This window comes from Euprymna scolopes, chromosome 32 (genome assembly GCF_053919585.1).
Source record: "Euprymna scolopes isolate OS-2025 chromosome 32, ASM5391958v1, whole genome shotgun sequence".
Taxonomy (NCBI): Eukaryota; Metazoa; Mollusca; class Cephalopoda; order Sepiida; family Sepiolidae; genus Euprymna; species Euprymna scolopes.
In genome coordinates, this window is record NC_136513.1 from 52551862 (window position 1) to 52568798 (window position 16937).

General features: G+C 29.2%; 1 protein-coding gene across 2 annotated transcripts in view; it reads left to right on the forward strand.

Moving 5' to 3' along the window:
• Nucleotides 1-9344, forward strand: part of LOC145256355 (uncharacterized) — a 218071-nt gene extending 208727 nt beyond the window's left edge. Inside the window, exons 8-9 of one of the 2 annotated variants that reach the window (XM_080115174.1) lie at nt 2105-2176; nt 8962-9344. In XM_080115174.1, coding sequence (XP_079971300.1) covers nt 2105-2176; nt 8962-9159 — 270 coding nt within the window. In that variant the 3' untranslated portion in view covers nt 9160-9344. The remainder of the gene's footprint in view (nt 1-2104; nt 2177-8961) is intronic. The other variant, XM_080115173.1, reaches the window with a different exon arrangement.
• Nucleotides 9345-16937: the final 7593 nt, after the last annotated feature.

A 16937-nucleotide genomic window follows, 5' to 3' on the forward strand; every position in this document is an offset into this window, starting at 1 on the left:
TTCTGTAAACTTGACGAAAATATTAATATTTATATACTAATCCGAACTAAATAGTTATTTTATTATAATTATTAATTTTATATATATATATCTCCAATCTGGCACTCTGTTTAGTGAATAAACAGAAAAAAAACCTGCTGGACAAAGCCATTCCAAGTATTTAGGGGAAGGAAGAAAGCAAATAGCAAGTCCACATCTACCATCTACAAAGAATTTTGAAAGAAATTCTTCACCCTGTTTCTATAATAAAACGTTTTGTTTGTTTTTCCTTTTTTGGTGTTTTTTGTTTTGTTTTTTTTCAAACTTTTTGATGTTTTCTTATTTTCTTTTTATTTCACTGAGTTTTTTTTATTTTATAAGAATACTAGACACATCCGGCATTTCTAGGTATTTAACATAAGTTTCATTAAAAGCATATAGTGGCAGTAGTAAGAAAAATATGCCAAAAGAAATTGAGGCAAGGATACAGCCCTGTTTCATATCACTGAGGATGGTTAAATTCTTGTAAAAACAAGAAAAAAAAGAACAGAAACTGAGACCTGTACATGCGAATATCATGTTTTTTTTTCTAAACAGTTCACTTCTTGTAATTAAAAAAAAACAAAAAAATACTTGAGTTGAGATCAAAACCTAAAGACAGTGAGTCAAGTACAATAACCATTAGACCAGCTTGCCACGACTTTAAAGTGTTTTCAAGCCTCCTGAAACAGTTGACAAAAAGATAAACCCTAACCCTGACCCCCCCACCCCCACACACGTACCAATTTTTCAATTTTGACCACTTAGCAGCCGTTTTGTCCGGGTGAAAACCAATTAAAGTTTTCCAAAAGTCTGAATACCCTATACACTAAATTTCAAGTCTGTAGATCAAAAATTTATTGAGTATATAGGTTGAGAAGTGTCCTCACACACCACTTTTATTGATATATAGATTTGCATGAACACTAGCAAAGCATAATTATTTTGGGGTAAAAATAAATATGCTAAATCAACTTCTTTGATTTTTGCCTTCCGCTTATTGTTTTGTGGAAGTATTGCTTATGTATATTGCGGAAAAGTTCGTTTTGATTAATACTTATGTAATTCCAGTTTGAATGTACGATGTTTGAAAAAAATATGAGGACAAATCTATGTATCTATAAAAGTGTGTGTATGTGTGTGTATCTGCGGACACGTCTCAGCCTACTCAACAAATTTTTGAACTGCAGACTTGAAATTTGGTATCTAGGATATTCAGGTAAAAATTGAGGAAAAAATTTTAATCGGTTTTCATCCAGAAAAAAGGGTTGCTAAATGGTCGAGATTGGTATATGGGATTAGGGTTGTCGGATTTTTCCTAGTTGTCAACTGTTTCACGGATGCGGATGCATGAATCATTCATGTGACAGATTACTTACATTAAGAATAAGTAGGTTTGGAAACACTTCTTAAAGATCATGTCAAGCTGGCCTTATGGTTATCGTACTTGATTCAATGTCTTTAGGTTTTGGTTTCAATCTTGGCTCTAGTATTTTTTTTTTTTTTTTTTTTTTTTTTTACTTACAAGAAGTGAACTGTTTAGAAAATCATGCTTGCATCCACATGTCTTAGTTTCTTTCTTTTTTTTTTATTCAATTTTCACCCCAAACAAGGCACAGTGCCACTTTGAAGTAGTAGGCTACTATCGGGGACATAAGTTGCAGGGGCATTATGAAGGGAGTTGAGTAGCAAGATGTTTGTTCACATTACACTTAAACTTCTGCATATCAGTATAGTTGGGAAAGCAGGATCCCGGAAGGGAGTTCCAAAGTCTAACAGTCCTGGGGAAGAAACTATTGGGGTAAAAGGCTTTCTTACACCTAGGGATCTCTATTGTAAAGGGGTGGGACTTAGTTGCTTGTCAGGTTTGTCGGGGGTAGTCACGTTGAGGAAGTAAATAAATTTGCTTTGATTAAAATATAATATTTATGCATATTTTATGACCAGGCAACGCCAGGCGACCTGCTAGTGTACTATATAAAAAAAAATATGGGGGCAAATGTACTATGTTTGAAAACAAAAATGGTGGCAAAACTAATGGTTAATATTGCAATGCAAAAATGAAAATCTTGATTTTTCTTTCCAGCGTGAATATTGTGGCCATTTGAAAAAATTACGTTCTGCCATTGAAAGTTCTACTTTATTTAAAGAACACGAGGTAAATATTTTGAAATAGAGATTTTTTTTTTTTTTTGTATATCAATGTTTTAATTGTTTATGCTGGATTAAAAAAATAATTTAATTTTGGAATTAACAAGAATGTATTTTGGTTGCTCTCTAAAAATATAGCAGTCATTTAATTTTTTTAATAATAGTTTTCATTCATTTTTTATTTTCACTTTTTTTTTTCTTTTTTTTTTTTCATAATTTTGTTTTTGTGTTCATGATTTTTTTTTTTTTGGGGGGGGGTCATTTTTTAACGTCCATTCTTTTCTTTAACATCTATTTTTAATACACTTAAAGCTTAATTATCCTTAGAATTGAGAGAAGAAAAATACAGTTTTTCTGGTGTTGAAAATTGACATTTAGTTTTCAAGTTAAGGTCAGTTGGGACAGTCTTTTTCTAACATCTCTTTTGTCATCTTTTGCAAACATTGTGTTTAGTTTTCTTTCTGAACAAATTGTTTGTAAATCAAGAACTTTACAAATATTTGACAGATTTTTCTTTTGTGAAATCTTACCTCAAATTGTGATGGAAAACTGCATTTTATTCTAACCTTTCTTACATGACCATCTATGATCTTTACTCTCAGATGAATGACAAATAAACAATCGTGAATTTATAAGTAGGAATAAATAGTAATGCGTGTGTGTGAGAGGATACTTCTCAACCTATATACTCAATGAATTTTTTATCTACAGATTTGAAATTTGGTATATAGGATATTCAGACATGTAAAAATCTTTTTAATTAGTTTTTATCTGAGGAAAAATGCTGCTAAGGGGTCAAAATTGATAAATTGGTACATGGTGGGTCATCGGATTTTTATCTGTTTTTCAACTGTTTCACGTTTCATGTGTGAATCGTTCCATGACATTTCTTATGTTAAGAATAATTAGGTTTGAAAACGCATTTCAAAAATCATATTAAGCTGACCTACTGGTTACTGTCTTTTGGTTTCGCTCTCAGCTCGAGTATTTTTTTTTTTTTTTTTTTTTTTTTTTACAAGAAGTGAACTTTTTTAAAAAAAAAATAATACTCGCATGCACATGTTTCAGTTTCTGTATGAATTTTTTTTTTTTTTTTTTTTTTTTTTTTTTTTGCACAGAGATCACCACTTATCAAGGCCCGGAAGCCAGTCAGGGATAAGGGTTATTGCAAGTACATTACGTTAGTGTGGAGATTTGATGTGGAACTCTGTTCCGTCTGCCTGCTTCCCTCCGGACTACAACTTGGATGTCTTCAAGTCCAATGTTAACAAATTCCTAATGAACCGCCCCCTTAAGTAAACACTTCATCAAATCTCCACACTAACGTAATGTACTTGCAATAACCCTTATCCCTGAGTGGCTTCCGGGCCTTGATAAGTGGTGATCACTGTGTAAAAAAAAAAAAAAAAAAGTGTTTAATTAAGGGGGCGGTTCATTAGGAATTTGTTAACATTGGACTTGAATTTAAATGTTTATGCGCATTTTACAACCGGGCAACACTGGACGGCTTGCTAGTGTGTGTGTATATATATATATATATATATATATATATGAAAGGAATTTTGTGTGTGAGAATTCATTTCTAATAGACTCTGCAACAGCTGGACCGATTTTTATGAAATTTCATGCTAATATATTTTATGTATCTGGTAGTGTTCTTAGATAGGTTTTGTATCAGAATTTTTTCAATAAATATTGATAATCGAAATAATCCAAAGTTAACACCTTATACGGCCTAACATCGCAAGATAGTTGAGAAGTTTTATTACCACACAAGCAGTAAAGCCCGGCATATAAAATCAGCAGTAGGTTCTTTGATATGACAGGGGCGCATTCGAAATGAATGTTTCTGTTTAAAGCACAACTGAACTATGATACTTGACTTCTGCATTTGAAACTTGTATTCGAGCCATTATCACTGCACAAGTAGAAAGGCCAGGTATATAAAATCAACAGTAGGATCTTTGATATGACATAGTTTTATAATTTATTTTATTGCATTATTTTATTAATCTCAACAAGATACAAGTGATTCAACTGGGACGGTAGAAATATGATCATGAACCCACAGGATAACTATGTTTTACAAAATAATAACACTATAAACATTTTTGTATTCGGATGTATTAACACCCCATGGGACTAACCATGTTTGGAACACCCAGGTGACGAACGCAAGGTTAAAGGGTTGAAAGTGTTTATTAATAAAAGGATTGTTTTGGGGGTTTTGGGGTTTTTTTTTTAATGGTCATCGCTCCAGACCAGGTATGAAGCTATTTAATATAAGAAGAATAATACGAACAAAAGATGATTATCGCAAATATAGGAGATGCCGATTGAGAAATTTTTTATCAAAATTTAAATTTAACTGAAAAAAATTTCTTTAATGTCAATCACTTCAGACAAGGTATGAAGCCATTTGATGTAAAGAACTTACAAGACTGAATGAAAGTTGATAATCACAAAGTCAAGCGATGCTTATAGTCTTGAAAATACCAAGGCAGGAGAAAAATAATCAGCAGGAAGAGAAGCTACTTGAATATGTGTTATCGAAACAGTGGATTAATGAAGACCACTAGATCGAGTTAAGTGAGCTGGAACAAAGGAAGCAGGGAATAGACAAGACAATTCTGAAGAACTTGTGACATAATAGTATTTATAAAAAAAAGAAAGACTGAGACTAGCAACATCACGTCTGTGTGAGAGAATGCAGTGAAGAAAGGGTGAGAGAGCCAACCAAATTACAGGTGTGTTTCTGAACCCATCAGGAACCAAGAATGCCCTAAAAATGTCTTGAAAATTGTATTCTTTATGTTCAGTAAAAATTTGCGTTGCAATATTAAAAATAAAAACTAAAATACTATTAAATTATTTTTTAAGTTTTAAATGAAATACAATTAAACCATTTATAAATATTGAAAATAAAATCGAAATACATTGCTCTGAAATTACATTGTATTATTGTGGATACAAAAGTTACATCCGTTTATCATGAAACTCTCCAATGTTTTCCATATAATAACATTGGGTAGTTTCATGATAAAGGGATGTAACTCTTGTATCCACAATACTGGAAATTCAAAAGTAAAACAAACGCAGCATAGACCAATCTATAATGGGGAAAATAACATTTAATCGCACTTTGTTGGCCAAATATAAGTGGGTCAGGAAATGTAAATATGATTGTTAAGACAAATTGTTTTGTAAATAAAAATGACTTTTCCTATTAAGTTTTTTGGTTTATTATATAATTTTTTTATACATTTATTATTATATAATTTTTTTATACATTTATTATTATATAATTTTTTATACATTTATTATTATATAATTTTTTTTATACATTTCTTATATAATTTTTTTTATACATTTCTTATATAATTTTTTTTATACATTTCTTATATAATTTTTTTTTATACATTTCTTATATAATTTTTTTTTATACATTTCTTATATAATTTTTTTTTATACATTTCTTATATAATTTTTTTTATACATTTCTTATATAATTTTTTTTATACATTTCTTATATAATTTTTTTTATACATTTCTTATATAATTTTTTTTATACATTTCTTATATAATTATTTTATACATTTCTTATATAATTTTTTATACATTTCTTATATAATTTTTTATACATTTCTTATATAATTTTTTTTTATACATTTCTTATATAATTTTTTTTTATACATTTATTATATAATTTTTTTTTATACATTTATTATATAAATTTTTTTATACATTTATTATATAAATTTTTTTATACATTTATTATATAAATTTTTTTATACATTTCTTATATAATTTTTTTTTATACATTTATTATATAAATTTTTTTATACATTTATTATTATATAATTTTTTATACAGGTTTCCACCAATGAATCAGGAAGATTTAAAAAAAAATAGTCATTGAAAAAAAATAGATTTTAACAACTTAAATGAAGAAGCAATACTATTTTTTTTTTTTTTTAAATTACTCCTTTCGAATGGCTACCATTAATGGCATTCTTTGATTCGGATGTCAAAATTCTCCATGACTTCTTGCAGCATATTTACTGGTATTGCCTCAACCTTGTTTGCAATGCAGTCTTGTAGAGCCGGAACTGTTCTATGTGGGTCACTTTTGAATACTTTCTTTTAAGATAACCCCATAAAACATAGTCATGAGTACTCAAATCGTGTGAACGAAGGGACCAAGTGATATTTCCATTGCGAAAAATTACATGACCTGGAAATAAAGCAATAAGCGCATCGATGGAAATTCTTGTCGTGTGACTTGTAACTCCATCTTGTTTGAAAAGTGGGGTTTATATTACTGTACACATAGATTCGAAAAAATTGTCAAAAAACAAATATATAACAAATAAATGTTATCAAAGGCAAGATAAGTTACTTTTCTACCTAACTGGATATATTTTTCGTGTTTTTATTCAATGTAACATGTTTATTCAGCTTGAAAAGCATACAGTGTTTACTGATGTATTGGAAAATTCAAAATGGCGCCCAACACTCTCTTTAACACGGTAAGTTGAGGAAAAGATGTTATAAATAATAAACTAGACAAAATACTGTTAGAAATTCGCTCATTATAGGTTACCGTGACATAAGTTGACATATATTCGGTGTTTTTTGTAATAGTATTTTGTCTAGTTTATTATTTATAACACCTTTTCCTAAACTTACCATGTTAAAGAGAGTGTCGGGCGCCATTTTGAATTTTCCAATACATCGGTAAACACTGTATGTTTTTCGAGCTGAATAAACATGTTACATTGAATAAAAACAAAAACAATGTATCCATTTTGGTAGAAAAGAAACTTATCTTGCCTTTGATAATATTTATTTGTTATATATTTGTTTTTTAACGACTTTTTCGAATCTATGTGTACAGTAAAACAAACCCGACAAGTGTTTGCTCATCCACTGAAAAACTAGAAAATTGAGGAGCGAAAAAAGTTATTATCTCAACATAGCACTGAGCATTTACTGTGACTGCATGACCAGCATAATTTTCATAAAAAAAAATGGTCCAAAATGCTTTTGCAGGCATTGCGTATCATACCATCACTTTTTGAGCATGAAGCGAACAAGGGTTTTTTCCACCCAATACCTGAAGTTTTGTTTGTTTACATAACCGCTCAGATGAAAATGCGCTTCGTCACTCATCCAAAAGTTGTTCAATTGGGACCGTCTGAAGGTAAGGTTTACCCTCCCTCCCACAATACTACACCCCCCCATTGCTTCTTCATTTAAAAAAATTGGTAAAGAATGTAGATTCCATTTATGTATAATAAAGTTGTTAAAATCTATTTTTTTCAATAAAAAATTAATTTTTAAAATCTTACCGATTCATTGGCAGACTCTTTTATATCAAGTTTTGTTTTGAAATTTGAAAAATTTTTTAATTTTGTCTGGAAAAGACCTTGAAAAAGTTTGGAAAGCCCTGAAAATTGAGGATGTTGAAAATCTGTACAAACCCTTTCTTTATTTTTTATTTTTTTATTTTTTTTATTGATGTTTTTTAAATACCAAAGTCTAAAAATTAAATTTTAAAATCTATGTCGAAATTAGTAACATACTAGCAGTTCAGCCCGGCTTTGTTCATATACTGTTCATAACTTTATGTGCATATATATATATATATATATATATATATATATATATATATATATATATACACACACACACACACACACATTAAAAAGTTTGACTCATGTCCAGGTAACCTACATTTAAAATTTCAAGTGTTAAGACCCAAAATTGGCGGAGGAGTTTGGTAGAATTTTCAAGGGTCAAATCATTGAACGTTGACTCCTTGACAGCCAAATTTCTGGCCAAAAACCGATTAAAAAGATTTTCCAAAATCTCAATATCCCTCATGTCAAATCTCTAGTCTGTAGACTGAAAATTGACAGAGTAATTTAGTAGGGAAATGTGTACACACACACACACACACTTTCACTTTTATAGATATATAGATTACTACAGTATTTACTTTCATGATCCAATAACTGCAGTTACCTCTCCTGCTATAAAACTTGTTCTGTTTATTAAAAACTAAAACTGTCAATTTTTAAAAGAAATATAAATAAAATAATAAAAAAAAAGATGAGAAGTATTAATATACCAGCAACCAGAAGTGATGGGAAGTTTCCATCATAAACGAGGGAGACAAAAGAGGAACGGATCAGAGGGAGGACAAGAAATAATAATTTTTAGATATTTTACTAATTTCGAAAATTCAGTAGATAACTTGCGTTTTCATCGAAATTCAATTTTTTTTTATTTTCATCATTCTGAACCAAACCGAAACCAATAGTCGCCAGGAACTGCTTCTTAATCTGATTTGTGTCGTTTTTTTTTGTTTTTTTTTTTTGTTTTTTTTTTACAGTGATCACCACTTATCAAGGCCCGGAAGCCACTCAGGGATAAGGGTTATTGCAAGTACATTACGTTAGTGTGGAGATTTGATGAAGTGTTTACTTAAGGGGGGCGATTCATTAGGAATTTGTTAACGTTGGACTTGAAGACATCCAAGTTGTAGTCCAGTGGGAAGCAGGCAGACGGAACAGAGTTCCACAGGCGTGCAGTTCTAAGAAAGAAGCTTTGTTCATGGAATCCACGTTTTTATTTAGGCACAGATATAGAGTGGGGGAAATTTTTCACAGTGGATTCAGCTAGACGGGTTTTGTTACGAACGCTATCATTGTTTTTAATTTGTATTAGATTTGTCTTTTTTATTTTCTTAAATGATTTTAATTTAAATTTCTTTATTTTTTTTCGAAGGTGATTGGAAGTTCATTACTGTTTATCCATGATCGAAATCGCAAAGTGGGGATTTGGTTGATTGATTTTGGCAAGACTGTCCGACTCCCCTGTCACGTGACTGTGAACCACCGGAATCCCTGGGCAGAGGGAAACCATGAAGATGGCTACCTTTTCGGCATGGACAATCTGATCTCAATCATCGAAGAGTTACACTGAGACATTTCCTCATTTTTATTTTATTTTTTAAAAAAATATTATTTTAACGACCAAAATGGCACCCAACATTATTTTTAATTTTCCGCTTTTTTTTTTTTTTTTTCATTCCATTCTTTTCTCTTCACTCATTTTTTCTGCTATTTTCTTTTTTTTTTTTTTTTTTTTTGTTTAGTCCTTCATGACATCTTTACTTCAATGTCGTCTGCTCCCTCTGGTCTTGCTTTTAATTATTTTTTCATTTTTCACTTTTTTTTTTTTTTAATTGATTTGGGGGATTTTTTTATTTATCTTTTTTTTATTATTAAATTTAGTTATGTTTTTTTTTTATTTATGCTTTTTTTTTTTCATTTTCTATTTTATTTCTATTTATGAAAAGCAATATAGGGGATATATTTATTGTTCTCTCTTTTTTTTATGTTCTCTATTCTCATTTTTTATTAATGTTCCCTATTTCATTACCCCCCCCCCGCCTCCCATTTTTATTTTCACTATTCTCCCTTTAACTTTTAATTATCTTTTGGGGATCATTTTTTTTATTTACTTTGTTAGGTATATATTTTTAAAATTTTCATATATATTTTGTTCTATTTTCTTTCTACTTATATTCCCCTATTATGTGCTTTTTATATTCTCCCTATTGGTAATATCTTATTTTTCAGGTTCCCTATTCTTGTTCCTATTATTTTTTGTTTCCTTAGTTTAAATATTCTTTATTAGTTTATTTTTCTATGTTCTCTTTTTTTTTTTTTTTTTATAATTCTAGTACTATTTTCTTTATATTCTCTAGTTTCCCTAATAGTTTTTTTTTTTTGTTTTGTCATTTGTTTAATTTTTATTTTCTCTGTTCCACTTTCTAATATGCTCTATTTTTAATTTCCCCTATTACTTTTTGGTATTCCCTACTCTCCCTATTTTTAATATCCCTCCATTTTTAATATCGCCCCATTTTATTATGTTCTTATTTTTAATTAATGATTTTTTAATTTTTTTTTCATCAACTGTTTCTTTCTTGCCTGCTTACAAAAAGTGCTCATATTTTTTTTTAATTTTTTTTTATCAATTGAACATTTTATAATTTTGTATAAATATGCCCAAACTGTATTTATTTTCTTTAACGTTTTTTTTTTCTTCAATATTGTATAATAGCCAATTACACACATTGTAAACCCAAATACTTTCATTAACTGCTTACAAGAATTGTTGTTCACTTCAAGAATTAGTAATTCATTCGTTCCATTAAAAGGACAACGTTTACATTTTTTTTTTTCACATTTTTTTTCACATTTTTTTTTTTCACTTTTTTTTTTTCACATTTTTTTTTTTCACATTTTTTTTTTTTCACATTTTTTTTTTTTCACATTTTTTTTTTTTCACATTTTTTTTTTTTCACATTTTTTTTTTTTCACATTTTTTTTTTTCACATTTTTTTTTTTTTTTTTCACCAACCAAGGGCTTTTTATTTCCTTTTGTTTCTCTGAAATATATTACTTTCTTTGTGTCAGGTTTGTTTATAAATTTGATTTTTATTTCTATCGGATCTTTTTTGTGTGTGTAATCCACTTTCTTGTCCTCCCTCTGATCCGTTCCTCTTTTGTCTCCCTCGTTTATGATGGAAACTTCCCATCACTTCTGGTTGCTGGTATATTAATACTTCTCATCTTTTTTTTTTATTATTTTATTTATATTTCTTTTAAAGAAATAATTTCTTATCAAATTATAAAGTAGTGATGCAACATTCCAAACTTAAAAAAAAAGGGGACTCATTAATTGTGTGTGTATAAGACGTTTTATCCATGTGTATATAATAGTTTTTCACTGGGTTTTTGTGTCCTCTGCAACTATTTTCGTTTTAATTCAGAACTCTGCCAAGAATTCATTAACCTGACTTTTTAAAATCTTTTCATTTTTTTTTTTTTTTAATTGAAAGATAATTTTTAAAAACCTCTTTTTAAAAGCGAAAAATGTTCAATATGCTTAAGTGAGATATTAACTAAAAGCTGAGTTTTTTTTTTCTAATTCAGTAATGTATTTAATTAAATTTGAAATGAATATCTATATGCATCGATAGTAAATGCACATCAGCTATTTCTTGGTGGTGGGGTCTGCACATTATAGAAAATCTTTTAGAACTGCTTTGGTTCTTGTCTAGAATTCACCCTATATTTAAAAAAAAAAAAAAAAAAAATTAAAAACGAAATCTCTATAAGGTATTTTTCCGTGATGAAATGAAAAATTTAATCTTCCAAAAATTGACCAAGTAATTTTATTTTTGACTAAGAAAATCAAATTTTATTCATAAGTAAAGAGGGGTTGTTTCGCATCGCCCTCTTTAAGAAGCAAAGGAAGATAAATCAACAATAATTCAAGCTTGCTAGATCAGCCTATGATTTTCCATTATTGGCTTTAAATTGTTTAAAAGAATTTAGTTATTTTGAAAAAAAAAACAAAAAAAAACATGCGAGTGAATTTCTTAGTAAAATTGCTGACTTAAATGTCTGGTGATTTTTCTTATGAGACCAAAGACTAAAAAAATAAATAATTGTGAAAATGGTCATCTGTTGTATTACAAAAATTATCCTAATACTTTGGATTTAAATTTTATGAATTTTTTGTCTTAAACTGATCTGAAGTAATCACTCGCTTCAAATTCAAGAAAAAAGTTCAATGTAGCTGAAAAGGGATTATTTAAAAATATAGTTCATTATATATATATATATACACACACACATTTGTGTGTGTGTGTGTGCATGCGTGTTAATTTAAATAACAAATTAGACACTAGATTGAAATTTAAATATCAAATAGATCGATCAAAGGGAGACGAGAAGAATTGAGGATTTATGAATTATCCCCCTTTGACATTTTTGTTTAAACTAGTTTTGTTTTAAATTATCAACTATCAAATTTAATATCTTTAGAGGATATTTAGAAGTTGTAAATCAACTATTCAGATTATTCTCTTTAAAATTTGTATTTTAGGTAACCGCAACCATGTCTAATGAGATTTAGAACTTTATAAGTTCTTTTTTCAGTAAATTTTTATTTCAATATTTCCATTTTTTCCGCCTCCCCCCTTTTTATAAATGGCTCCATTTTTTCTCTTTGCGTCACTAGGATTTTTCTCTTTTAGTAATGAATTTCTAACCTTTTTAAAATCAGTAAATATCACATAATTTATTTACATGATGTGTCTGTGTGTGTTTTAACGTCTTCCAGATTTCGTTTCAAATGGTCACATGATTGTGAAATGCGTCAACCATTTTTTTTTTTTTTTTTTTTTTTTTTTTAGATGACCTAATATTTTTGTAAAAAAATTTTCGTCAATGATTTTGTCATTGAAACTATTTCAGATGTAAATTTCGTTTTATCGTCTAAAATTTTTTTAAAGTTGTATTGCTAAAGATTTTTTGTTATCTGCTCACATAGCTTTATAGTAGCCATTTTTATTTTTAATAGATCTTTTTCTCAACTAAGATTCCTTATATATCTATATAGTGTGTGTGATTAGTTATCATTCTATTTCACTCAAAGTAAGCCATGTTGCCACTGAAACAAAGGAGATATGGGGAGTTGTGCAACAAGATGGTTGTTCACGTTACATTTAAATTTCTCCATGATGGTACAGTCAGGAAATGGGGAACATGAAGGGAATTCCAGCAAGCTGTTCGACGTTATAAATCTTAATCTTCAGTTTTTATTTTTTATTTTGTCTATAATTTGCAAATTTGTATATAGCTGTAATTTGAGTTTGTATTGTGCTATAAATTTTCACAAGATTGTTTAAAACGGCATTTAATGGAATGGGTGAAGGAAGAACCATGCAAAAAGGCATTTAATAAAAACAAAAAAAAATTGGTACGATAGTAAAAAAAAGAAAGTCATTTGTGCTCCAGTTTATCAAAAAGATCTCTGGGGAACAGTGATTGTACAATCTATTAAATCTTCCCAAAGAAAGGGCATTAGAATTGGAGGCAGCGCACATATGTTCACATTCATGTACATATGCATGTATGCACACACACACACATACATTCATAAACACATACATACACATAACACATGCATACACACTCGTCTATCTGAAACCACTATCAATAATTCCTCTCACTCTTTATCTGTGCCTAAACCTTAACGTAGATTCCATGAACAAAGTTTCTTTCTTAGAACTGCATGCCTGTGGAACTGTCTTCTGTTTGCCTGCTTTCCAGCTGACTACAATATGGTTGTCTTCAAGTCCAACGTAAACAAGTTCTTGATGAGTTGTTCCACTTAAGTTAACAAATTTACCGAATTTCCATTACTAACGATTATTATATTATCCAATTGCCTACTATACGCTCTTAACCCTTATCCTTGAGTGGTCTCTGGCCTTAAGTGGTTATGCTTATGTAATAAAAAAAAATACACATACAGTGTAACATCACAAGTGTATTTGAGTAGTTTTATGGCTGCATAAGCAGAACGGCGCGGCATATAAAATCAACAGTAGGTTCTTTACAGTGCAATGTAAACTACAATGTATTGTGAAGTGTCACTGAGGGGAACCATGTGAAGCTTCCTCCCAGTAGATCGCAGTGGGTCCCCAACTAGAGCAGGCAACGAAATTATTTGATTGAAAAATGGGCGATTTCACGGATTTCGATGACAATAAAATATGGGAGGGTGAAACATTCGTTGATCATCATTCAATCCCGAGCAATGATGGTTTTTTTTTTTTTTTTTTTTTTTTTTTTTTGCTAGTGTGTGTGTGTACGTACACACATACACACACACATTCATGCACAGACACAAAAACAATACTTGGCAGTACTGGACAGCCATGGGCTGGTGTACGCACAAAAGAGCAAAAGGTCTCTAGAAGCTGAAGTATTGGTCGCTACAGTTTGAGATAATTCCAATCCATTGTTAAACATTAGTTAGGGTTAGAGTGAAAAGGTTAGATAAATATAAGTCCCTATTTACTTGCCTTCCTGTAGGGGGAGGGGGTAGACACAAGGTCGGTTTTTAATGTGTGGAAAAAATTCAGCTCTCCTAAAAATGTGGGGAACTCTGTATGGAGATGAAAATAAAAATTACATAAACTAGAAAGATTTCTCCTTCCCTGACCGAGGACAGAAATGAAGTGTAGTATCTGTTCTGATAATACTTTGATCTTGGCCAAAAGTTGTTAAACTGTACTGCTATTAGATGTGGAAAGAGTTAGAATCGTGTAAAAATAAAAAAAATTCCATTTCACGAACAGCCAGGTTAAAACAAGGTCACCTTTTAATACACAGAGAATGATGGCTCAGTCCTCTCCAAAAATAAGGAGAGGTGAAATATAGTCAACCAAACCTTTGTCTAATAAAAGTCCGGCCATTGGCTGCTAAAAACAGGAATAACCAAGAATCTAATTTGGTTAACTAGCAAACTTAATACCACATGTATATATAAAAATATAACATAAATTCTATGCATTAGCCTGATGGATTCTCATGAGACTGAAACACATGAAATTCTGTGCATCTGAATTGCTTACTAACATATATACGAAATGGTTTAATTTTATATTTTTTATTCCAATTAATTTTGTTGTGGTTGCAAGGTTGAACAATAATTAGTAAGGAAATACAATGAAGACGCAAACAAGATAACGCAATAATAAGTGTATTAAAGAAAAGGTATATTTACAATATGTACAAATGACGGTGTCGAGTCAGAGAGTCTTGGTGGGAGGACATGTATGCTCTTCGGCGTCACTTCCGGTGGCATTTGAGTAAGACACACCAAGGCCAACCTAGGCTTGCCATTTATAGTGTTATGTTATTTGCATATGCAAATAAGTGGTTGCCACCACAACAAATTTGTAACCTAAACTTAAAAAAAATGTTTGCTTTAATTTAAAAAATTTGTAATCAAACTTTTTTTTATTTTAAGTGTTCATTCAGTTAAAAAAAAAAAACTAAAAAATTTATTTTTATTATATATAATTTATTTATAACTTAACGTTTTAAAATTATTTTTTATTTTTATTTTAAGCAACCATTAGTTTATATTTGCATTCTTTTATCATGAATTTTTCGTTGAATGAAAACAAAAGCTACAGGATTCAAGAAAAACTATTAAAAGTTGTTAAATTATTATTTTTTTTTTTTTTTAATTTTTGATTCTTGGTTTGTCTTTTGGTTGTATTTTTTTTTTAATCTGTTTTTATTTATTCATTTGTATTATATATTAATCTGCTGAAAATTGTTTTTCTACCCTGAGTTTTTGTTTTTATTTATTTTGGTATAATATTTTTAAAGATCAATGATATAGATGACCTGACACTAAGAAAACTATCAATTGTTCTCTTTTGTCCTTATTCGTTCGTTCTGGTGTTTTCGTTCTTTCTTTCTTCTTCTCATCTAGTTTTCTCGTCCTTTCATTTCTTTTTTTCTCTTCAATACAATGAGGTATCAAACATGCATATTTGACCTCGTTTTTTTTTTTTTCTATAAAAGTATAAAATCTGTATATTTGTCAAAACAAAATGAAAAACTGAACTTTGTTCAGTGGCATTTATCTTTCATCTCCCTCCATCTTGATTTATTTTTTTTTTTTTGTTCCTATAAAAATTGAAGGGACGTGTAAAAATAAAAAAAAAATCTAAAAAAATAAAAAAAATTCTATTGCTACATTGATTAATTATACAACATTTACCAAATGAAGAGAAAATATTCAAACTTTTTAAAAATATTTTTTTAAAAATAAAAAAAAGTTTCTGTGAAAATGTTTGAAATAAAACTTTGCGTCCAAATGTTTTTGTCTTATTTTTATTGACCTAAAATATTTTATTTTTACCCAAATTATTTTTTACACAATTTTTAAAATATATTTTCTGTGTGAATCGCTTTTGTTTAATTATTTTTACACAATTTTTAAAAAAATATTTTCTGAGTGAATCAACTTTTGTTTAAAACTAAGTGTTAAATGGATAGATTTTCGCTCAAAACAGCAATTTTCTCCCCTTTATCAGAAATATCACTCATGAAATATGAGGACTACAAGACAAAAAGAAGTAATGGCTACAAGACTAATAAGTCTATTATTTTCATGACACAGAATACATGCTAAAATATTACTTAGTTCTGGGATTGTTTATGTTTGAAATAAAAATCTTTTTTCTTGTAAAAAGAAAATCTGAATAAAATCCAAAAGTTATTTTGCTTGTGCTGTTTAGTGGAAATCATGCGGATGTGTAGGAATAAGGAAAAGTCCCTTCTGATTAAAGAACTCTGTTCCGTCTGCCTGCTTCCCACCTGACTACAACTTGGATGGCTTCAAGTCCAACGTTAACAAATTCCTAATGAACCGCCCCCTTAAGTAAACACTTCATCAAATCTCCACACTAACGTAATGTACTTGCAATAACCTTTATCCCTGAGTGGCTTCCGGGCCTTGATAAGTGATGACCACTGTGTAAAAAAAAAAAAGAAGAAAAAAAAGGAAAGTTTATATAATGGTTTTCAGTTTTTTATAATTGAGAATTTGACTTTTTTTTTTTTTAGATTTGTTGCAAAATAAAATACTTTAGGTGCAAAATATTTTATTTTATAAATGCTTTATTGAATCAGGATTCAGAATTGCTGTATTTTTTTTTTATGCACACTTAATTGGTAGAAAACCTTCATAGTCATCTACAAGCGTTTCTCTATGGTCGGCAAATTAATTTTTTTTTCTCTTGTAATATTGTTTATTGGATGTGTTTTTTATGTGTAAGAAAAGAAAACCTTTCAAAGTAAAGACTTAAAAAATAT